General features: G+C 31.2%; 4 protein-coding genes across 5 annotated transcripts; 2 read left to right on the top strand and 2 right to left on the bottom strand.

The window, feature by feature from the left end:
• The first annotated feature begins 384 nt into the window (after nt 1–384).
• On the top strand, nt 385–4,286 carry LOC108337626 (BTB/POZ domain-containing protein At5g48130). Its single transcript, XM_017574191.2, has 4 exons — nt 385–1,187; nt 1,349–1,418; nt 1,506–2,657; nt 3,207–4,286. The coding sequence occupies exons 1-4, from the start codon at nt 1,093–1,095 to the stop codon at nt 3,897–3,899; spliced, it is 2,010 nt and encodes a 669-aa protein (XP_017429680.1). The 5' UTR covers nt 385–1,092; the 3' UTR covers nt 3,900–4,286.
• A 6,404-nt stretch (nt 4,287–10,690) lies between these two features.
• On the top strand, nt 10,691–15,986 carry LOC108338352 (heterogeneous nuclear ribonucleoprotein 1). Its single transcript, XM_017575168.2, has 5 exons — nt 10,691–11,016; nt 11,119–11,242; nt 11,608–11,834; nt 12,144–13,347; nt 15,342–15,986. The coding sequence occupies exons 3-5, from the start codon at nt 11,613–11,615 to the stop codon at nt 15,353–15,355; spliced, it is 1,440 nt and encodes a 479-aa protein (XP_017430657.1). The 5' UTR covers nt 10,691–11,016; nt 11,119–11,242; nt 11,608–11,612; the 3' UTR covers nt 15,356–15,986.
• A 2,156-nt stretch (nt 15,987–18,142) lies between these two features.
• On the bottom strand, nt 18,143–19,916 carry LOC108337441 (cytochrome b561 and DOMON domain-containing protein At2g04850). The gene is made up of 2 exons (XM_017573971.2): nt 19,097–19,916; nt 18,143–18,687 (listed from the first exon to the last, which is right to left on the bottom strand). Exons 1-2 carry the CDS (start codon nt 19,842–19,844, stop codon nt 18,233–18,235), a joined length of 1,203 nt encoding a protein of 400 aa, XP_017429460.1. The 5' UTR covers nt 19,845–19,916; the 3' UTR covers nt 18,143–18,232.
• Nucleotides 19,917–20,406: 490 nt separating this feature from the next.
• On the bottom strand, nt 20,407–23,885 carry LOC108336482 (putative MO25-like protein At5g47540). 2 transcript variants are annotated; one of them, XM_017572963.2, is made up of 11 exons: nt 23,623–23,885; nt 23,278–23,439; nt 23,080–23,198; nt 22,903–22,980; nt 22,642–22,735; nt 21,839–21,898; nt 21,408–21,476; nt 21,003–21,101; nt 20,853–20,897; nt 20,666–20,768; nt 20,407–20,581 (listed from the first exon to the last, which is right to left on the bottom strand). In XM_017572963.2, the coding sequence occupies exons 1-11, from the start codon at nt 23,743–23,745 to the stop codon at nt 20,472–20,474; spliced, it is 1,062 nt and encodes a 353-aa protein (XP_017428452.1). In that variant the 5' UTR covers nt 23,746–23,885; the 3' UTR covers nt 20,407–20,471. The 2 variants fall into 2 exon arrangements, with proteins under 2 accessions (XP_017428452.1, XP_052736193.1); XM_052880233.1 differs by lacking the exon at nt 21,839–21,898.
• Nucleotides 23,886–25,323: the final 1,438 nt, after the last annotated feature.

The raw sequence follows: 25,323 nt of genomic DNA, 5'->3' as shown, positions 1-25,323 counted from the left end.
ATATTTAGTTTAAACTAAAATATAAAAGAACTATACTATGACTAGAAACAAAACCCAAAATAATCTGCATTTTGCAAGACATGATAGGGTTTTGGAAGAGTGTGAAAAGGTATAATATTGGGACGGTTGAAAGCAAGGTAAACCCAAAAACCGAAGCATGCACCCTAATTTTGAGTAGCCGTGCCGTCTTGGGCGTTACCATAGCCACATAAAGGAACCACAAAACTTGACATGCACTTAATCATCTTCATCCCTTTCCCTTTTTTTAATCCAATCATTTTCTTCCTTATTTATTTCATTCCCCTACATTTCTTTTTCCCAATAAACCAATTTGTACCTTCTTTATCAAACCTAAACCAAATCCAACGTAACTTGTGTCAACTGTTTCCTCCATCATTTCCCCAAATGCATCATCAACCTTCAATTTAGTCTTCATCTTGACAAAGACAATCCACCCTCAAAACTTCTACCCCCTTTGATATTGTCTTCATTATGCTAACATAATATCAGATCAAATTACAAAATACTGTTTTTTCATACTGATTGCATACATAGGCAATGCTATTTTAATCAGATAAGTACTAAATTCGGAAAGATTGAATTTTTCTTCTAAATTTCTAACATAGTTTCCCGTATCAGAAGCTTCCAATTTCATTCAGTTAATTGATGTGCTAAATGTTTTATCTGATTTGATTTATTATACTACCCTTGAGTTACTTTATGGTTGTACATACATAAACTTGAAGTGCAAGTTTATGATGTTAGGATGCATGAAAAGTCACCATATTCTATTGGCCGAGGCCGCCAAGTTGCAGCACAAGAATTCAAGTTCTCAACATTCAAGAACGTTTTTGAAGCCTTAAAATTTGGATTTCTAAGTTCCACTCGTGTGCATGTTGACTTTGACTGCACCAAGCTGAATAATATAGTACATGCCTGCAAGAATGTGTTCGGGACAAACTCCTCAAATCTCACCTCCATTCATCACCACTTTTATTTCCTTAACATCTGAACGCTGCTGCTTCAGTTCCTCAACAGATAATTTTCACAGTCAGATGTTTTTGTGTAGTTTTTGTCAGTAGTAGCACTAACATGGAGGTTGTGAGTCCAAAAGATTGTTCTGTTTCTTCAAGTCCTTTCTCTTCACCTAACATTGGAGCCTTGCTCAAGATCAAGGTCATCACATGGTAAGACATATATATATATATATATATATATATATATATATATATATATATATATATATATATATATATATATATATATATACACATATCATGAATCACTCCATTTCCACGTGTTGTTATATGTCTGAAGTTTGTCTCATGCACTTTGATTTTTGTCACAGGAGCCAACAGACTGGTTTACCTGTTTCTGTCCGTGTTCGAGTTAAAGATAAGATGTTCAACCTGCATAAAGTAAGTTTGACTGAATTGGAATCTAACAGTGTTTCACATAGCTAACTACCTTAGTTATTCATTTGTATGTTGTGTTTGTTGTTACAGTTTCCTTTGACTTCGAAGAGTGGATACTTCAAGAAGCATTTAACCGATGCATCTGAGGTTGAGCTTCCGGAAACATTTCCTGGAGGACCAGAAACCTTTGAGATGATAGCCATGTTCGTTTATGGATCCTCCACATTGATTGACCCTTTTAATGTTGTGGCACTCAGGTGTGCAGCAGAGTTTCTTGAAATGACAGAAGATCATTGTTCGGGCAACCTTTGTGAAAGGTTTGATCTTTATCTCAATCAAGTGGTGTTGCAAAGTTGGGATGACACCCTTATAGCACTTCAGAGGTGCCAGATGCTGCTTCCTTGGTCTGAATATCTGTTAATAGTGAGTCGCTGCATTGAATCTCTTGCCTTCATGGCATGCATGGAGGTGCTTGATCCAGAAAGAAGAAGAGACACCCCAGTTGTGACAGTGGAGGAGTTGGCTTCCCAGGCTTGGAGCTGTGAAATAATGAAGGATGTTGTGAGCCAAGACCTGTGGATGAGGGATCTGATTGCTCTACCCTTTGACTTTTTCAAAAGGGTTATAGGGTCTTTGAGGAAACAAGGAATGAAGGAGAAGTATGTAAGTCCAATCATTGTTTTCTTTGCAAATAAGTGGGTGCTCTCTAAAAAAACACGCCAATTTTGGGAGAGTTCATGTGATGAGATTGGGGAAGGTGGCCTGAATAGCAAACCTTCAGTGATTCTACAAGGTGTTGTTGATCTTCTTCCAGTGGGTGATAAGGCTAGGAAAGTGATTCCAGTGGGGTTTTATTTTGCTTTGCTTTCTAGATCTCTTGAGTTGGGTTTGAGGACTGAAAGCAAGGCTAAGTTACAAGAACAGATTACATCACTTCTGCACTTCTCCCAAGTGGAGGATTTTCTTGTTCCTGAAAGTGGAGCAGAGTTAAAGTCCTCTAGCATGGAGTTGGAGACTATGGAAAGCATAATTTCATCATATGTAGCATCTAACTCAAATGTAAGCCATGCCCCAGAAGCTGGCAATTTCAGGGTTGCAGAACTGTGGGATGCATATCTATTCAATGTTGCAGCAGATCCAGATATGGAACCGAAGAGATTCATGGAACTCATTGAAAAGGTGCCACCATCTTATAGACAGAACCATTACCCACTTTACAGAACAACCAACAGCTTTCTCAAGGTAAGCAAGCTTTCAGCATTCTTCAAAAGCTTCTTAAAAATAGTGACATTTGAGTTCAATTACATTGCCTAGTTCATAATCCCAAGACTTTAAGCCTAACTCAAACCCACAAAACCGACTTGTACCCAATTGTATACTATAAATTGATCTTATCTCTAGTTGATATAGGACTTCTAACACACTCCCATCACACCAAGATATATACATATCAAGCTCGAGACTAAACATTAACAGGTGGTCCGATATCGGCTTGAAAACGAGTAGAACAATATATTCACACAAATTTCGCTAAAACATACTCTAATATGACTATGATACGATGTTAAAAGGTTTAAAGATAATTTTGATATATTATTTCAAAGAATCCTATAATTCATCGTCGGTACAATAATCATGATACATAGAAAAGGAGAAGTGATAAGCAAATACTATTTGCAGGCTTGGCAAGTTAGTCATAGCTCATCACCCATCTTAGGCCAAAAACAAAATGAAATCATTAACAAAGAATAAACAATTTCAGCTTTAACATATTCAGCTTTTTCACTGTAGACACATCCGGGTATATCCGAAGATGATAAGGGAGCAGTGTGCAAGTATCTGGACTGTCAAAGGCTATCACAAGAGGCGTGCATTGAAGCTGTTCAAAACGAGTTGATGCCTCTACGTCTAATTGTCCAAGCACTTTTTCTTCAACAATTGAACACACACAAAGCTTTCAAAGAATGCTCAGATTCATTCAGATATGCACATTGTGGAGACGTGTCAGGAAGCTTATCAAGTTCTAGGTGTCCATATTCTGCAAGCCAGAATCCAGGAGAGAGTCCATACACTGATAAACCTGAGCTCTCTACCAGGCCCTTGAGCTTCCTGCTGCAGAAAGACAATGTGATGCAGAATTTCAAGTTCTCAACCACTGAATATGAGTCCACAAGCTTCAGGATTCAAAATCTAGAACAAGAACTCATGTCCTTGAAAAGAAGCCTTCAATTGCACAACATTGTAACAAAAGCAGAACCAAATTTGGCCAAAAGCCAGAAGATAAAGCCGTGTGGATTAGAAACTCGATCACTGAGCAAAAGGAGGAACCCAATTGGACAAGCGACTAGTTGCATCAGTTCTGTAAATTTTGCTTCACAAAGAAGGTATGCCAGCAGGTTGCTCAAGATCTTTCACCGCATAACTTTGTTTGGAAGTAGAAAACTGAAGAGAAAACCGGGAACTCCTAGTCAACTGTCCAAGTAAATGTAGCATGTGAACTTTACTGTTGATGTCTTTGAATGTGGATAAGAAAAAGCAATGGAGAATTCGAGACTCGATTCACTTTTTCCTTTTATCAAATTCCATTGAAAATAACAAGTAAAAAGGAAAAGAGGGTGTGAAAGAAAGACAGAAAAGGCACTGAACAAAGAACGTGCTAAATGCAATTCAATAGGCTACTATACTTAGCATTCATTCAAAAACATATATTATGTATATCATCAAAATCACAAAGGATAATATCATAGATATTGAACTCTGAAGAGTTGACAAAAATGATTGGGGTTCAGTTCAATCGCTTCAGCTTGTCATAAGAGTATAGAACACTCCTGGTTTAACTTGACATGACAGGATCAGGAAGGAACTATGCCATTATATCTATAAATAAATAAAAATATTGACGTAACTAGACCATGTGAGATTCCACAATATTTGCACTTTCGTTTTGCATGATTTGCATATTGGACAATGACATAGTGATGGTGCTTGACACTGACAGGCATGTAGACATCAACCCACTGATCAGTTTTGTCTGTCTTTTTGTCTTCCCCAAAGTAAAGAAAGCACGTTTTCTTCATAATTCATTACTGCCTGTCAACTTAGTTACAGTATCAACAGTGGCACAAGGTGAATCACTGAGCCAAAGCTTCTCCTCAATGGCTTAATCACACATGTCAAAACTATTATATTTAGTTATGTCACCGTGATTGATGTTGGAAAAAATAATTGTAATGTGAGATTTTTCTGCATAGAGTCGTAGGATGATTCGGTACATACAAACAATACAAACAAAAGTCTTACATAAAACAAGATATGGATATAAATTTATACACATAAACTATCTCTATTAATAAGAAATCTTTTAGAATGGTATCAAAACTGAACTTGTGAGAGCTTGATTCGGATAATATCTTCTCATTATAGAAAACTGATATATTTATGGAATTTAACAAGTTTCTCGGATACACTAAAAGAATGAGAATTTAGTCAGGAAACATAAGTATCATAGCAACATGATACTTTAGTTCAAAACTGACAATATCTTATCATTATAAAAAATTATTGTGTTTAGTTATGACACTATGATTGATGTTGGAAAAAATAATTGTAACATTTTGTGAGATTTTTCTGAAGAAAATCATAAGAAGATTTTGTATCTGTTATCGTGATGCAAACAAAAGTCCTAAATCGGATCGACAAAAGATGAATATGAGTTTATATATACGAAATATAAACTACTTTCATTATAAAAAAATATTTTAGAATGATACCGAAACCAAATCCGTAAGAACTTGATCTAGACAATACCGAAACCAAATCCGTAAGAACTTGATCTAGACAAGTGTGGAACGGATTACTCAGATACACTAGTGGAATCAGAATTTAGCCTGGAAGCATATAAGTATGACTGCAACATGAAACGGTGCATTACTGCATTATAACCAAAAAGTTAATAACACCGAACTTCATTGATAGTGTACTTTCAGTTTCTGACATATTTGGCCAAACCAATTTATTAGAGCCCTTTGAGAATTTTCTTTCATTATAAAAATTGGCCTGAATTATGAATGGATGGGAAGGGTGACCAGTGATGAAATTGTAAATTTTGAAAGAATAATTCCTTTCGTTGTTCCACCTTGCAAGGTTCATGATTGAACCGAAAACGCAGGCATTCTGCATAGTTTTTTAATGCTGTGTACTTTTAAGAGTTTTCTCACTTTAAGGTATTCTCAGTTTCCTTTGTTTCCAATATATTCTTATATTCTCTGCGTTTCTCATCTGCTTTCATGTTTTGTCCACCCTACAAATATCATAATCTCAATTCATCGACACCGTTTATTTTATCACTATCTTTTGAAACTAAAGTCCTGCATGCCACGTGTCATTGATTTACCAATATCAAATGATTTTTTATCATCTTTTCATCACACCAAAAACAAAATATAATCCATTCATATTACAATAAAAAGTAATAATAGAATGAAACAAATTTAGATTTATTTAATATACATTATAAAAATATAATTTTTTATATTTTTTTAATTAAAAAATAAAGAAAAATAATATTAAATGAATATAAAAAAAGTATGTGTATTACAACAAAGTCAACAAGACAATTGCATGGGAACGTTCCTATGACCTTTTTCAATTGACATTGTTGTCACATTTTTCTGAATGACTGAACATTTGCTAATGAAAACAAGAAAATTTAATATATATCTTTTGCTGGCTCATGAGGATAAAAAAAGACAGGTAGGTGTAACATATTATTTAAATCATCTTAATTTTTTTAACAGGGAAATTTATTTCATTTGAATTTTATTAAGAGAGATAACGATTTCAGATTAGGTTCCTTTTATTATAGCAACAATCATATTTAGAAAAAAGAAGAAGTTATAATCTGTCTGATCTACTACTATTAAAATAAAAAGTAACATTAAATTATAATTTATTCAAATAATAAATATTTTAGTGTGGCAGGGATTTACCAAGAACATCTTTATTGCCGAGTTATCCAGTATTTAATATATGGGTTTTACAGTATTTCTTCGTTGGAATATATTGACAATAAATTAAAAATCATTCGTTATAATAATAAACAAATTAAGTTAAAGTGTAAATAATATATTATTATATGAGGTTTTATAAGAATAAATAAATTGTAGATTTTAAAAATGTTATAATGTTATATAGTGCAACAAATGTGTAGAACATTAATACAAAATTGCAATATTTATATATAATTTCTTTTAGATTTTATTTATGCAGACTGACTCAGATTTACGACCAATCATCGTGCAAAGCGCGTCAACAAAACTAGTCTGTAATATTTTCGTGGGTCGTTTCACCCAAATTTGATTTTTGAAAGTTAAACGTGAGATAAGACAAAATAGGTTAAACCAATTTTCATTATCATACCTAAAAAAAACTTAGATAACATAATATGACGTTAAGTCCTAATATATGAGAAATACAAAAAAAAAAAGTTTAAAAAAAAATTAAGAATTATTTTCTCTCATAATAAAAATATAATTTTTGTAAATTTTAATCTAAAAAAAATCTTAAATTTTGGTTTAATTAAAATTAACTTAAAATTAACTGCCATATATATTTTTAATACCATTTTTATAAAATTATATGCATATATGTATATTAAATTATATTATTTAATATTCGTGTTTATTTTCGTCCGTAATAAAAAAATAAATAGGTTAAATATTTTTTTAGTTTTCAATATATATGTAAAATTAAAATTTATCTTTATCTCAAGTTTTTGCATATGTTGATCTTCAAATTTTTAAAAAATAAATAAATAAATATTTTTTCAAAATACATTTGAATTTAAACTTGTCAAAACAATACAAATAATTTAAATATCATTCTAAAACATATTTAACATATTAAAAAATTAATACAATTAAATTAGAAAAATTATATTTATTTATTTTAAAAATTTAGATACCAAGTATCCAAATTTAAAATAAAAACAAATTTTAATTTCAAAATAAATATTTAATTTAGAAGAAAAATATATTTTTTGTTTAATGTAAAACTCACATAACACGTGTCCCAAATCTTCTTAAAAGATTACACGAATGCATAATTTCAAGGATAGAGAAAATACAATTTATAACATAAGTGATTGTATGCAATTTGATCACATAATTGGTATAGTTATGATCGAAATGTTAAAATCCTTCCATTGCATTGGTGGGGAGGTGAATTTTAATAAATAATTTATCTTTGAATTTCAAAATTCATTTAAAAAATGTGAATATATAAACTATAAGGTGAAATGTAGAGACATTTGAAACTAAATTATATATTATGAAATAATGTATAGGTTTAAATATGTTTTTAATTTAAAAAATAATAATTTTAGTTATTGAAGTAATATTTGTTAGTTTCAAATAATATCTTTTTTACTTTTTGTTATTAAATATGGTTAGTTTAATTAAAAATACATATTAATTAATATAATGAAATAAAACAACCTTTTAAATCAAGATGTTTTTTTAGACAGATAATTTAATAAAATAAAAGTACATTTTACTTAAACTTATAATTTATTATATACATACATATATATTAATTCTAATTTATAATATTGTATCGTTTATATTACTTACTTTTCTAATAAAAATAATAAAATGTGCTTTACATCTCTAGAATTAAAATGATGATATATTTAAATTATACATAATATAAATGATAGCATGTTTTCCTATAAGCTTTACACTTTAAAGACACAATATTATTATAAATCTAGTTCCCCGTGGCGCCTTTGTCAAAATTCCAACAAACTATTTATTATATTTAAATATAATATTTTATGTTTAAAACTAATTAATAATTAATTAATAGTTTTGACATAATTATATATATTTTGAAGATTTTTTTTTTCAGTTTGGTTGAATTATAATTAAATATATATTATGCTTATTAAAATATGATAGTAAACTTATTAGAATTTCAAATTATTAGACGGTTTGATTTTTTATGTCAAATTGTATATAGGAGAGTTATATTACTGTCTATTTTAAAATTTTATTAAATAAAAAATAGCTTAATGAAGACGATTTCATTTTGTTGTTAATATTTAAGTTTAAGGGCAATATATATAAATGAAAATTTAATATCATATAAAGATTAAGACTTATAAATTGAAAGAGATAAGTGATGTAAATCAATCTTTTATATGTTTAGATTCAAATTTTATTAATATTGTGTCTTTCTATTAAATTTCATTATGAAAGATTCATCAATAATATTAAAACTGATCTGATTGATTTACAAGAATACAATATAATTTTTGTATCGAAAGTTTTTTGACAAAAGTTTTAAGTAGATGTATTCTATGAAAATAAACGACAATACAAAAATAGATATTCCTGATTGAAAATACTTCTGCTTAAAAAAAGAATATATTATCGTGAAAGAGACTTTAAGAAAAAAAATTATATAATTGATATATGAATCCAAGTTCTACCTTAGATAAAAATAAAAATGTTATTATTTCATAAAAATTAAAATCAATAAATTTATTGTCTCAATACTTTGGATTAATAATATGTGATAGAATTAAAGTTTTAGATTATTAATATGATTAATCTTATGTGTGAGAACTCTCTTCTTAAAAAAAACCATCTTATATCTTATATATAGACAAAATAATATATAATTAATTTAAATACAAAACATCAAAAATAGTTTGATAACAAATATATTTAATCCTAAAAACAAATCACAAAACATAAATGTAGCTCATATAATAATGTATGAGAATAATGTAAGATTGCTCGCAATCTGTTGTGAAAATTGTAAAACGAATTACATCAATTATATAGACTTATTTCAAATAACTCATAGTTCATTTTTTTGTATTTTTTTAATCTTTATTGTTATGTAATATTATTTATATCTTGAATATAAATAAACACTTTCGTCATTTATTCCATTAATATAATAAACTATTAATCTTTAACTGTTTTTTTATTGTTATACCAAATCATTACTTTTACATTATACCAAGATAAAGTAGAGTTTAGCCTACGGATTATCATGTCAGCTTGTCAAAAATTGACTAACTGGACTGAAAATTTCAATTTACTTATCCATTTTAGTCTATTTTGTGCAAACCCATTAAATTGTCAGACCAAAGCAACACAACCAACCTGTTTTTCTAATTAAAAATAATTTAAAAGATTAATTTTTCTGTATTATATTATTTAAAAGATGCAATAATATATCATTTAAAAATTAAATTTTAATTATTAATTATAATAAAACAATTTAACATATTTTAATTTATTTTATTAAATACCAGTCAATTAAAATTTTAGACGATATTTATATAATTAAATATATTTTTAATATATATATATATATATATATATATTAAAAAAAAATATTGCTTTTCAACCGGATATGCCTATTTTGGGCCTAAAAGAAATCGCGCTAGTATGTTTTGCAACCCTAATTTTTTTATCTAATCTTTTTCTTCTGTTCTCTCTTTTTAATGGACTTATATTATGTGTACTTTTTTTTCTTGACTTTGCAATTACTTTTATTATTATTTATGATAGATATTCGGTATTCTTGTTAAATTGATTTCTTTATTAATATGATAGATATTACTACGAAATCACTTGATTAGTAATTCAAATGAGTATTCACGACAAAATAATAAAGGAAAGAGCAAAGGAAAATGTTATTAGAGTTTAAAAAGTAGTATTAGTTTTATTATTTTTAAGTTAAACATTATAAGGTTTTGTTGTATTGTTTTATTTAACTTTCAAATGATTAAATTTGTTATTTCAATTTTTATAAAATTAATTATAAGAACTATAATTACATGGGCAATTTCAAATCTTTAATAAAAATTGAAATGGCTTTAAAATTCAAGCTATAAAATCTTGATTACAATTTCAATTTTTTAAACATTAAATAATCTTTTAAAATTCTAATCCAATATGAAGATAAATAAATTAAAAAAAATTCACAACATTATATTAACATTAAAAAGTATCTACTAATACAGGCATATTTAGTCAATCAAGCAATTATATAAATTCAAAAAGTAGTCAGACAAAGGAAAAACTATCTCACAAATTTCTTGAGCAAAGTTTCTTATAATTTAAAATATTATTTTATTCAAAGAGGTTGAAGTGAAAAAAAAAAATACTAGATTCCCATTTTTGCTATTCACTATTTTTGTTTTTTTGAAATAAAACTGGGAAAATAAATAATAAACAGGGAAAGAAAAAAAAAAGAGAAAGAAAGAAAATCATCATCATTCATTTGCGAGGCCCTATATAATGGTCATACCACATCTCGCAGCTTCTCTCTCGGCTTTCTCCTTATAAACTTCCGATGTGTTTTTCTCTTTCTCTCTCCATAGTTTTGTTTTCTTTATAAAATTTTGCAATCGGTTTGGCAACTGAATTTTCATTTGTTAATCAAATTATTAATAATTGAAAAAGAAGAAGAAGAAAAAAAAGGGTGGGGAGGCATAGCCAGATAATGAACCTGCCCTCTGTTCTTATTCTCATTGTGCCTCCCCTCAGATCTTAAGATTTGCCATCTGGGTCGTCTTCAATCGGTGGGTTTCGAAGGAATCTCGATTGAAGTTTTGATCTTTCTTCAATTGGGTTAGCCTTTGGATCTTTGATTATTGAAATTTTTTGTGGTTTTTTTTTTCCAGGATTGCTTAGCCTTTGATTCACTGCTTGATGATTGTTGATGAAGGATCCGATGTTTTGTAACTGAATCCGACAATATCTATTTTTGCATCGTTAATACAGTCTCTCAGTTTGCCTTAATTTAAGGTATTGTTTATAATGCTTCTTTTTTTTTGGCTACGCTAGGGACTATCTGTATTTGAACAATTTGATAAACGATAATGCTATCGTGCTTTGATTTTATCCTACCCGGATTTATTTGCATTTCATCCCAAACTAGGATTTTTTTTGTATATTGTTTTGTGAGTAAAAAAGAAAGAAATAAAGTTATGCTTTTGCATATTGTTGTGTATGGAATTGGAATGGATCCGTCAAGAACATGCCTTTTCTTATGCCCTATTGTTAGGTGCTAAAGAAGGTTGCTTTGTCCATTCCCAATGCTGCTGCTTCCACTTGCATTTGTAAGTTTTTGAGCTGAAATGCTTATTGCTTGAAGCGTCTTTTGCCTGTAGATAAAATGCAATCAGATAATGGCAAGTTATTTATCGGTGGAATATCGTGGGACACAAATGAGGAGCGACTCAGGGAGTATTTCAGTACTTATGGGGAGGTTGTGGAAGCAGTGATAATGAAGGATCGGACAACAGGTAGAGCCAGAGGATTTGGTTTTGTTGTTTTTTCCGATCCTGCTGTCGCTGAAATAGTCATAAAAGAGAAGCACAACATTGACGGAAGGATGGTAATTCTTGTTATTTCCCCCCTCTTAAGTCCAAAACTTGCATTTTGAGATGGTTCACTTTTTGAATTATGAAACATCGGAAAGTAGCATTTTTTTTTGTATCGAAATGTACCCTGATTAGCTAAATTTGCTGGATTGGCAATCTCAAAAATTTCTTAGCAAGATTTTAAAATGGAGCAGTAGTTAAATCTTTTTTTTCTTTGGTTATTGTTCCCGTCTCCATGCATCTGTTGTAAGGATTGTAGATCTTCAGCACTTTTTTATTTTCTGATCTATGGTCATCTTCAATACTGTTTCGTCTATTGCTAGGTTGAGGCAAAGAAAGCTGTTCCCAGGGATGATCAGAACATACTGAGTAGAAACAGTGGCAGCATCCATGGTTCACCAGGTCCTGGTCGCACTAGAAAGATATTTGTTGGAGGTTTAGCATCAACAGTGACGGAGAGTGATTTCAAAAAGTACTTTGATCAGTTTGGGACTATAACAGACGTTGTAGTTATGTATGATCACAACACTCAGAGGCCAAGAGGTTTTGGATTTATCACTTATGATTCTGAGGAGGCTGTTGACAAAGTCTTACTAAAGACATTTCATGAATTGAATGGTAAAATGGTTGAGGTCAAGCGAGCAGTTCCTAAGGAATTATCACCAGGACCAAGCCGCACCCCACTCGGTGGATATAACTATGGTCTCAGTAGGGTCAATAGTTTCTTAAATGGCTTCACTCAGGGGTATAGTCCAAGTACTGTTGGAGGCTATGGACTTCGAGCGGATGGTAGATTCAGTCCTGTTGCCAGTGGTAGAAGTGGATTTGCTCCTTTTGGATCAGGTTATGGAATGAGCATGAATTTTGAGCCTGGTTTGAATGCTGGATTTGGGGGGAATGCAAATTTCAATAGCAATCTTAGCTATGGGCGGGGAGTAAATCCTTATTTTATTGGCAGCTCCAATAGGTTTGGCAGTCCTGTTGGATTTGAAAGTGGTAATGGAGGAAACAATTCTTTCTTCAGTTCTGTGACTCGAAATTTGTGGGGTAATGGTGGCCTTAGTTATGGAACAAATTCTGCAAATTCCAATGCTTATATTGGATCAGGGAGTGGAAGTATTGGTGGGAATACATTTGGCAACACTGGAGTCAACTGGGGTGGTTCTTCAGCAATTTCTGCGCAGGGAGGAGGGAACAACATGTCACAAAGTAGTGGCAACCTGGGTTATGGAAGTGGTGACAATAATTATGGCTTGGGGACTGGAGGGTATGGAAGAAACACTGGTACCACTTTTGCATCAACATCTTCGTACTCTGCATCAAATGGTGGTGTTGATGGGGCTTTTGCAGACTTTTACAGTAATAGTTCTGTTTATGGGGACCCCACTTGGCGCTCTTCAAATTCTGAGAGAGATGGATCTGGTCCCTTCGGTTATGGACTTGGTGGAGCAGCTTCTGATGTTTCTACCAAGAGTTCTCCAGGTTATGTTGGTGGTTATACTGTTAATAAGAGGCAGCCAAATAGGGGTAAGACTTGCAATTTTTTTTGACGATTTTCTTCTTATTGATATGTTTGGATTTTTAGTGAATGTCAGAACCTTATTTAATTGATCTTTGATTAATGTATTTTCTCTTTGCTAAGTTTGCTATTACTATGGAACACTAATCAGTTCTTTCTCTATTTTTCAACTAGATTTTGTTGCTTTTCTTATTTACTTAGATTTATACAATTAGGTCAACTTGTTTTAATGACATCCAATGACGATCATTATTTTATTTTTATGTGGTTATTCCTATAGAAAGGATGTACATTGACTAATTATAGAGTTATTCATGTTTGAGTTTAGTATACTTTTGTTCCATTCCTAACATCTGTTACATGAGATGCCAAAATTTTAATGACATTGACTAGGTGATGTCATCATATTTTGTTGGGAATATCAATCCAAATTTCTGACATGAATACAAGTAGGTCAAGACATACATTCCAAGAGGCGGTGAATGTAGGTGAAGTGGTGGAATATTTGATGTTTAAGCGTCATTTATGAACGGAATCATGAACCTTTGTTATAAAAGGGGTCCTTTTGATCAGAAAAAACTAACTAGCCTAGAGAAGGGGATTACAACCCAAAGTGAGAGGGTGTGTTGTAATGGGAGGGTTTTATCCTAGTCTTGTAGGAAATATAACTTTTAGGCTGTGAAAATTGAGAGGTCCCATACAAATCAGAAGGTAAGCTTCAAATAGAAAGATGGCTATTACTTAAACAATTAATGTTAAGCTTCATAGAAATGTGCATATGGTTGTCATTATTCCCCAATCTGACTTTTTATTAGCATTACTTGGGCACAATATGAAATTTTTTAGCATTGCTTGGGTCATTGATGTCAGACTACAGATGTAGTTTCAATAATACCTAACGGTATAATAAAAAGGTCCCCACCCCCGTTTGAGGGATGAGAAAAGTGAGCAAGTTGGTGGTTTTCTTATAAATTATGAAATTTTCATCGGTGATCTACATGTTTATTGTACTAGTAGAATTTGAGTCTGCTAGAGGCTAGGCTGAACCTTGCACAGACTTCTATGCTGTACAAGTGCACAAGTTTTTTTTAGTAAAATTATTTGTTAAACTAAAGCAGTACTTCATTTGCGATCCGAATTTGTTTCTGAACAGTATAACTCCATAAATGCGAGGGATTTACTGGAGATGATCATTAATGGCTCGTGTCCAATTTCATCTTGTCTTTCAAAATAAACAGTCTGGTATGGATTCTAGGATTCAAAATCTGTATGGTTGAGGGCTGTATTTGTGAGTTAACAGTTGGTTAAGTTTTAAACATGTTGACCATAATTCCACCGAAGTGTTAGATCATTTTCATATATATATATATATATATATATATATATATATATATGTATAGAAACACTAACACAAAGATACAGGTAGATAGATAGATAAAATAAATGTTCTGGCTCTTTTCAACAGTATTTTGGCTCTTTTCATCAGACCAGAACTAGTTCTTCAATGTCCTTCTGAGTTGTAAGATTGATTTTGAATGTTTTGCTGAATGTGTTTAGATCTTAGAGTATGCAATCATGACTCTTAACATTCTGTTGCGTGCAATACATTTTCTTACGGGAATCGAATGTCTTGTTGTCTCTTATTCTCCTGGTGCTTTACTTTCATCCTTCTCGCCTTAATTCTGGAGTTTAATAGCTAGACAAGAGGGCACCCAAGTTCTTTCTAGCAGTGGAGAATCTGTTGAACATTATTTTTCTTTTTGTCACGATATACTCAGTTCAATTTTTTTCTGACTTAGATCCTCAATTTCTCAAGTCTTTGTAAGTAACTAAAGTGCAGAAACTGATGAATTTGTCTTTCAGTAAAACTTCTTTCCAATGCGTATATTGTAGTGCTCCATTTTTTTCATGTAAAGTGGATGGAAATTAAGTTTGATACATGTCTCCTTTGAATAATTGATTTTGTAAGCCAACACTGATAAAGTTGTATGTTTTGGTTCAGGAATCGCGACATAGGAAGATCATTTTGATGACACGAACTTGTAGGTGAAGATAATCCAGTGAAGCAGGTGAATTGTGAATTTTGCACACCACTGTTGTTACTGTATTTGGGTTTAAGAAGCAAGATGTTTGGTTTTCTAGAGCTAACTGGAGTACCTGTTTTGAGGGTTCAGATATAGAGATAGATTACAAGGGAATGTTAAGGCTTGAGTTTTTTGAGTTACTGTTTAGGTTTTGGGATTTGAGTGAGATGTAAAATCTGATTGCGGGATATAGCGGAAGTGTATCATGCACCACTTGTGAGGCAGCAATATAAAAAGATGGACAGCATTTTTTTTTTTTCATTTTCTTTCTTTTTTTGGGGTAGATTTTTTTTTATTTTTTATTTTGTCTTTGATGTCTTGCAAAAGTTGTGGGTTCGTTCTTCTCAGGAATTGTTTGTTTCTTCATCATCCATCATTTTGGCTTGCTTTTAGCAGATTGTATCTGAGGTTTTTTTCTTATTACTAGTGTGAAACATTGAAGGGATACCCATCTAGGGTCCCGTGAATAAGTTACCATATGCTCTGATTCTTTTTCTAAATGGGAATATTTTATGCTACACATTCTAGCTGCTAAATCTCACAAATGGATCTCTTTTTCCCCATTTCCCTATTTTAGTGTTTCATTAAGCTTTAAAGATATTGTTTAAGATTGAGTTGTACTAATTGTAAGCATCATTAATAAAGCAATGCACTGAATGAAACAACTTCAGAAAATTAAATACAGACGAACTCTCTTGGCAATGTAAGACGTTATATTTGAGGTTTATTACATAGTATTACTGTCAATGCTTTGTTATTAACTAAATACAAAGTTGGACAACCAACAATAGCTGACTGTTTATGTTGATTGTATTTATGTAAGTTATGTAAGGAGTTTGATTTTGTTGGTCATCTAATCTTGGATAATTTAACTTGTTAATGGTTTCATGATCCATTCAAAGTATGGTTTCTTTGGACTCTTAGTCTTTCCACCCTTGATTCTTCAATATCAAAATCGCTGTATCTTTACACGTTCATTGCATTCATTGCATTTAGTACATTAACCTTTTCACTGTTGTGAAAAATTTATCCTTTAAAAGACTTCCGGTCGGAAAACTTTCTGGTGTATCACAAAATTAAAGTATTTTTAAATCAGCAAACATGTATATGGCTTGTTTGTTTCAACTATACTTTCTTTCGGCTCATCCCATTTTAGAAAATAGACTGCTTTCCATTCAAGAACACTTGAAAAGTTACTCAATAGTTATTTTCTTAACTTTGCTTTTTTTCCCTTTGGATAGATGTTCTTGTCATTTTGGCTATCTCAGTGCATATTTTGCCATATAAAAGTCAATCCACTTGCAGTTGTGTATAGAAAAAAAATCTTACGAGAGTTAGTTTTATCATTATAATAATGTTCTTATCATTTTTTACAGAATACATTTGTTGTTTAGATGAAGAGAAGAGACATGAAAAGCAGAAGACTTTGCTAGAATCTAGTGTTTGCATGTCAAACAAAAACTTTATTCGAAAGCATCATTGAAAACAAGTATATTTATAAGGAAAAGTTAAAGAAAGATTTATGGTGGCATTTGTGTTGGCTGATTTTGAAAAGTAATATTAAAGGCAGCCAACAGAAGTGAGAAGAGATGGAGTGGAATAAAGTTAAAACCTTCTATATTAGTAACTCCTATTTTCTTCTCCCTTACTCTTACCCACTTTTTTTATTATCCAATTTCTATATTTTTAAGCACACCATATCCTTTCATTTTTCCTATTTCTTTTTTAAATCTTCTGGGAAATTAAAAAAAAAAAAGGTATGTAATTGGATAGTGGGGAGCAACGAATATCGAATAAAATACAAATTCCAAATAAAAGGAGTTGAAATGGTTGGTACAGCTTTTGTAGATATTAAGTTAACTTGTAATGGAGGTAGAAGTGATCAAGAGAAAATTTGAATCCATTAACAAAAGAGGAGGTTGATCCACTTACACTCATTTGATTTTTATTTTTTTTTTGCAATAGAAAAATAAAAAATAATATGAAAAGTGTGTCAAAATATTTTTTTAAATCTATATATAAACTATTAATATTTATCCTTTAAAAGAAAAAAACAGTCTTTTTATTATTCTTTGTGGTACTTGGTCACCAATTTATCATCTTTTTAAGCTACTCTTTAGTTTTCAATTTTTTAACATATTTATCATTCGAGTTTTTTTTTCATACATTTTACCATCATGCTTTCTAAATTTTTACACATTTTCTATGATATTGGTAATACAACAACGTGGTTTTGCAAAAATTATAATAAAAAATGCTACTTTATTAAAACCTGTAAGCAAATTTTAATAGATTTAAGATATAACCTACGTCAAAAAGTGAAATAAATAATCCGAAGATAAGGTGTATGGGAAATAAAATTGAATAGTAAAATTTAAGAAATAATAATAATTGAGTGGTACAATGTATAACTTTATTCTAAACTGTACAAGAATTGATTATAAGAAAGCTTAATTTACGATATAAATTGGCTTTGATATTATAAAGTAAAATTACTCTTAAAAGCAATACTAGCTGGTTGAAATTTTTTAAAGATGATTTACAAGGGAAAAAAAACAAAAAATTATATTTTTATAACTATTTTATTCTTGTATGATGTAAATGTATGTGTAATTGGTTTGGGTTGAAGTAACTTAGAAATCAAGCCCATCTAAAAAGGCTCTAAATCTTGTTTATATAACAGAAGGGGAAATTAATGAAACTGCATGAATCAAACAGAAAATGGCAATGGTGTGTACGTATGTATGAATCAAAATCATTGGATTTGGATAGAAAAAATTGAGTAAAAAGTTGAAATGAAATAGTAACGTTAATTGTGAATGGCAGATGAAGTTCCTTTGTGAGAAGTTGCAATGAACCCTTCTCTCCTCATCTTATCTTCCTTGGATTTTCTGCAGAAAACGACCCAAGAATTGACCTCCAAAGCAATGCAAAGGCCAATGAGAGTAGAGAGTCCTAGGCAATAGGTCAACTTGGCGTAGGACCTGCTTGCACCCATCACCTCAAATCCTTGAAAGACATTCACAAACCCAAGCACCACACACGAGTACCCTACAAAGTGGTGGTACGATTTCCAGTACTTTCTGAACTTGTTCCTTGTGTTTGGCCTAAACAACAGTGCCAGAGTCTGCAACGCCCCTAAGCAGAACACTCCGATTCCAAGCTTCCGGTGAAGCCTGTACTCCACTCCCGGCGACAGTTGCCCCAGCCGAATTCCGATGCCAAACCCCACCGTCCCCAGAACGAAACCAAACAGTTGAACTCCTGCATCATCATTCATATTATTCTCGTTATACATGCATTTCTCCATCAAGCGAGTTTCTGTGACAAATCATATATTTCATGACAAAAAAAAAACATGAAATGCAAATGGGTGTTGAAGTCAAGGTTGGAGTGTACAAAATTCAGAATTGCAACTGAAAAAAATGCAGTCTTTCGCTTCTATTTACAGACAGAAATTATTTTTGAATAAAAGGGTAGTCTTATTTGAGCTTTTATTTTACTTTAAGCATCTTATTAGCACTCGTGAGTTGTTTGTATTTTCTTTTCTTTATTTATCTCGAGCTGTACGAGAATCTTTGTTCTCCAAACCTTGTTGTGATGTTATTTAAAGAAGAGAGCGCTGAAATTTAAAATACGAATGGTGAAATTGAAATAGAACAATGATAGTGACCTGCATGAGCATAGAACCATGCGGGTCCGAGTGCTTGAATGTGGCGAAGGTAGCGTGCGGTGATGGCTCCGATGGGTAAGAGAAGGCCCCAGGAGATGGCGTTGAGGGTGCCATGGATCACTCTCAGCATAGTGAGATCCGTGTGCTGAGGAGCAGAGGATCCCGACAACACGTCAAAGGTGGCAATGGAAGACAGGTCGGTGGAGGTGGTTGGATGAATGGTGGGGGAGTAGCCCTGCACGTAAAGTCCCCTGTTCCAAACAAGGTGGATCTTCGTTTTGTTCGTTTGCAGTTTCATGGTGCCGTAGATTTGGATGGTGGCGCCGTTGTGCACGGTGGCCAGTTTTCCGCCGTACATGGAGGCGGTGGAGGAGAGGAGGTGGATGTCAAGAGGGCGAGAGAGAAGTGGAGATTTTTGAAGCTTGACTGTGGGGTCTAAGATGTAAGGTAGAAGAACTATTTGGCCCGAGTTTGGGTCAGGGAAGGCTATTAATGCACGTGTTCCTGTCATTTCCGGCGATGTGGGGTTTATGCCCCATCCAACCCACCCAGAAGGTGAAATGAAGCTTCCAAAGAAGACAAGTTCCAAGGTTGTGTTGTGAGGGTGGAATGTCCATGCTATGGAGGCTTGTTGGGTTGGGAGGTTCATGCATTTTTGGAACGTTTTGGTCGCTGTTTCGACCGTGCAGTGGGATGAGAATGCGATGTGGGGAAGGGAACATAGAAGGAAGAGGAAAAGAAAAAGCATGGTGGCGTTGATGGAGGGAGAATTGGAGAGAGTAAGTGATGGATAGGGAGAGAATTAATGGTTCATGGTTCAGTTCTTTTGTTAACAATGCTGTGTTTTGTAATGCTGTGTTAAGGTTGCTATTATGGATTTTGAACACGTAATAAGTGAAAACGTTAGTGCTTACTTTCTTTTATGTTGTTGGTGCTTGACTTTGAAGGGAAGACAATGTTGTGCATATGCGTTTGGTGGAAATGGGACACTGTGATTGGTTTAAAATTTTGTAATATTATGATGTCGATCTAGTGCGGCTACTCCTTTTGATTGTAGTTGTTCACGAGATAATACAGTAGATTTATGTCTGCATAGTGTGCTTGGCTTTGAAGCTATGTTATAATCATTCAACTTCAGAAAGTTTAACTTACCATAAAGTTTGCTTTTGAGCAAATGATAAACAAACGAATAATCCAAATAATTAGACAAAATCAATTGTTCAATTTAGGTCGAAGTTATATTTAATTCTTCCAAATGAATAATATCACATGTGCCAAAGAAAAAAAAAAGAACTACGACCCGAAGAAACTTCACATAAAAAATGTGGGACTTGGATAGAACATGATTAAAACTTCGGACACGAAGTGTTCCAATTCAACATGGAACTTCACAATTGTCCAAAGATTTGCATGGTTGATCCTTGTATTGAAGAGCAATTATCTCGCTAATCACTTGTTGTTTATCTGCTTGAAAATGGTCGTCCGCTGAAACATCAAGTACAGAGTTAATTTACGACACCGATTCAAAATAGAAATACCATGCATTGAAGTGATGCAAGATGTTTATACCTTTGTCGCAATTGAAGTTTTCCAAAAATTGCAAAAGCTTGTGTTTGTTTGTGACAAGGATGCTCACAACTTCAGGGGGCTTATTTTGATTTGCAACAAATAGCTGTCAATCCCAGAAATTGCAGCAATTAAATTTAAAGCTCAACTTAGAATCAAGAATCTGTAAAACATTCCCTCCATTCCATACCTTGAAAACGTGGAAGGTGTCAAATTGAATTGTCTTGTTTGAATCCTGAAAATGGAGAGAAAACAAAAGGATTGAACAAAAACATAAGTACTTTTATTTTACGTTTTGCAGATCTGAAAAATTAATATCTGAGTATAAGAGAAAGCATACTCTTAGGAGGTTCATGAGGATCCTCATATTATCCAATGAACCCACATACCGAACCATTACAGCAGCATTCGAGCGATCCAATAACATATCCCCCAATAACTGTAACATATTTGATATACTATGATTAGGAGAGTCCCGAAATTAACAATAAGTAAACTGGTTACGATTTATGCTTAATTAAGCTTATTCAGTCTCATAAGTCTCACGTAATGAACTAATTATCATTTAATTAAATTGCTTATCAAAAGTCAAATTTCTTTATATATAAAGTTTCTTACAGTGTAATGGATTAGTGCAAACAATTAAAATGGAAAGTTGATTTTATTTCAAATACAAACCAAAAAAATGGCACGAAGTAAAAATGAACTTGGGACATAAAGAATTAATCGCAGAAGAAATAATTACCTTAATAGCGTACCGTCTTGTGAAATAACTGGTGGATTCAAGCAACTGAGAGTTGTAATCTTTGAAGAACTGACAGGCAGAGAATAAAAAGGTTTAACTAACATATCTTAAAATGTTGATAAGAACATAAAATTATATATAACGCTACTGAAATTTTGGATAGAACAACAAAATAACTCGGTATAATAAATTTGTTGACAGTGAAAAGAAGATGACTTTATTTAGTCAAGTAGACTCCAAGTGAATTAATTTTTGGCTCATATGCCTTACAAAATCAAGCAGGTTGATATAACTATAAGGTGCAGAACTCATGACAAATGGAAGCTCTATAAATCAGATTGAAGTTATTAACTACTAAACTCTTAATTAGAGTTTGGATGATAAAACAGGGAATATTTTATATTTGTTGTAAACTTGTGTAACGGACTTACCCAGTCATAATTTTTTGAAAGAAATTCAGCAACTGTAGATTTATGTCTTGTCAATAACTCCTGTGTTATCAGTTAAGAAAATGGATCAGTTTAATTTCATTTTAATGAATTTGTGGAAAGAGCAAAATAATGGTACTAAAAACTATATTATAACATATGATACAATAACATTTTAATTAAAACCATATTTCTATTTGTGATACGACTTTAGCTGCCCAAACGTGTCTATATAAAGCTCCAAATTCTGAGTTAATTCTTGCACAGATACATTCAAACCAATATATAAGCTTAGATGGCTTAAGATGTTATTTATTCTTATATCTATGGCCATTATTGCAGTGTGTAGACTTGGAGAACAGTAAAATGCATTATATAATAATATATATAAACAAGAATGGTACTTTGACACGATCTATATTTGATTTTAACAATATAATAATAATATATATACATGACTGGACAAAATTTATGAATGAAATATTATTATAGTTATTATGTAAGTTGTTAAATGATTATATCTAATTGTAGTTTCCATTTTCTATTGTCGTATCATAAACATGGAACATTATCCGAATCTTTTATGTTTTACAACCTTGTTTTTCTGTAAATGTTTCCTGAAATTTTGAAAATTTAAGAAAAAATTTGCAAGTGAATTTTTATCCAAAATTTACAAAAAGAATTGTATGAAATATGAAAAATTCGTTTAGCAGAAAAATAAATAGAACCATGAACAATTTTATTAGTTAAAAAATCATGGTAAAATGTGGGAAGGAAAATTTGAAAATATCGTATCATAAACGTACTTTAAAAGTTGCAACAGCATCGGATGCTATCTCAAAATTTGGTAGTTGAATGTACTCAAAGAACTTCTTCATGTTATCAGATTCCAACACATGTCTGAAAAACACAAATAAAAAGAAAGTAAAATTTCAAGGTAATCCTTCCGTATATATTTTTAATATCCGGGAATATATAACAACTAAGTACGATACCTATTATAACATCAATGAATAATATTACGATCTTATATGAAATTAATTAAGATATATATTTGAAATTCGTACTTCGCTACAGTCTGGTGGCGTATGCACTCCCTTGCAACCGCGCCATACGTCAAAGCAACGTCACCCTCTTTGTCATAACTAATCAAATCAAGTTTTGTTAATTGAACATTTATCCAACGCGCAAAAACCAAGAAATAAACACAGAAAAATTCAACGTGCAAATACAAGAAATTGTACCCGCAAATGAGCATATCCACAAGATCCAAGTTTTCTTGTAGATACTGAGAAGCAATTAGTTGCGAATTAACTCGTTGCCGTTGCAAGTTTGCAATTACATGCGTTGCATCTTGGCGAGCCTGTATAAATTAATTCTTATAAATTTGGTAAAAAAATAGAAATAAAAAATAAATTATATACGCTGGTAAGAATGGTTACCCCGAGTTTTAGTTTTGCCAGATAGAGGATGAAAATCCGAAACGTATCATCTCTGAAAAACTCGCGTGTGATCTGAGTACACGCGTCGGGATTTGGCTCTGATTCACCGTTTCCATACAAAGCCGTCCTTATCTCCAGTATCGTTTTGCTTAGCTCTGATAGCTGCAACTCATTTTAAATACATATTTAAAAAACACATAATCATTTTCGTCACAATGTCTGTAATTTTTGGCAACGATGAGAAACTCAATCAAATCAAGACGGTGGAATATGAACGGACAACGAAGGCACGAATTTCGAAAGGAAGACATTAATGAATTAAACAAAGAAAGAAATAGCGGTTACCTTCTCTTCGCGTTTACTTTCACGCGTGCATGTTTTGGATTCGACGAAGATGATGAGTTCTCTGGCATGGCGCACCAGCTCCACCGGCGTTTTGGGCTTTGGCTTGAAGAGAGCTTTCTTCATGTCTCTCTATGGATGGATTGATCGAATGATTGGAATAGGTTAATGTTAATTAGGGTTTTGCATGTGGAATGAGGGAATGCATGTTTTTATTATGCATGTGTTCGTGCGTAGAACGTGTGAAACCGTTATTTTGGGCACGAGAAAACAAAGGTGAGTTGTTGACAGACAGAGAAAATAATAACAATATTATTATTAATTATCAATAATAATAAAATACAAAATAGAAAGATTATTAATAATAGTAAGATTATTAATATTATTTTTTATCATTCGTGTAAATAATAATCTGTCCTGTGTCATTAATGAACATAATCAACCTGTAACAACAAAACAAGAGATTTTTAATAACTGTTTTTTTTTTCTCGTTTGGTATTATTCAGAGGGAAAAAAATATATTAACAACATAAAATAGTTTCTTATACTAAATTTGAATCACGCACTCAATACTTCTCCAACTAGAATAAAATTAAATTTTATTTTACATTAATTCTCACAAATTTTATTTTCAAATTTACTCTCACTTACTTTTAAATCCACTCAAATAAATAACACAAAATTTATCATCAAATCCTTTCAAATTCATCCAATCACTCTCCCCCAAATCATCTCTCCAAAATAAACACACCCTTAAAAAAATATTTGGAAAATTGCATTTAATTTTTTTATTGCATGATTATATATATATATATATATATATATATATATATATATATATATATATATATATATATATATATATATATATATATATATATATATATATATATATATAATAGACTTAAACATGTTTTTGATATTAATAAAATAAATGAATTTCGATCTTGTTGATAACCTTTTATCTAATTAATTTTAATCTTTATAGAAAAAATGATTTTACAGTTTAAAAAGTATTCTTTATACTTGTCTCTAAGATTTAAAATTCTCTACCGCTATTTTGAAATAATACGAGATGTGTCATGTTAATATATTATACCTTAAATTGATCTTTTAATCAATGTATAAGTACTTTTTCTTTCCTGTGAGTTTTGCATGCATGTTTATTTTTCTTTTTCTTTTTATCTTTTTCACTCCTATGACATTCAACTCTTTTATTAAGTTTTATATTTTAAATAGTAAACTACAATAAAATAGTTAAATAATAATCAATTTTAACACAAAAAATAATTAGTTATTGTAGTGATCAATTCATTCATATATCAATTTATAAATTAAAAATCATTTATAACTAAAGTAATTTCTAAATTTATAACTACATAAATTGATCTTTTAATTAGTCATTAACATTGTCTTTCAAGTTTTTGTCTACTAAAAAAATTTGACTAATTTAAAGAATAATTCTTTTTTATAATCAAAATTTTAGTAACTAATATTAGTTATCAATTTAAAATCAATTAATTATAATCTTTTATTTAGAAACCAATTTTAAAATTATTAATTTGTAAATTAGTATTTAAATTGATCATAACTAATATTTTTTGTCACTAAAATTAATTATTATTTTAAAAATTTCTTTTAGTACTGTAACAAATTAATAAACTAATATATATATATATATATATATATATATATATATATATA

This window comes from Vigna angularis, chromosome 7 (assembly GCF_016808095.1).
Source record: "Vigna angularis cultivar LongXiaoDou No.4 chromosome 7, ASM1680809v1, whole genome shotgun sequence".
Taxonomy (NCBI): Eukaryota; Viridiplantae; Streptophyta; class Magnoliopsida; order Fabales; family Fabaceae; genus Vigna; species Vigna angularis.
The sequence above is the reverse complement of the archived record's forward strand: the minus strand, read 5'-3'. Positions and strand labels throughout refer to the sequence as shown.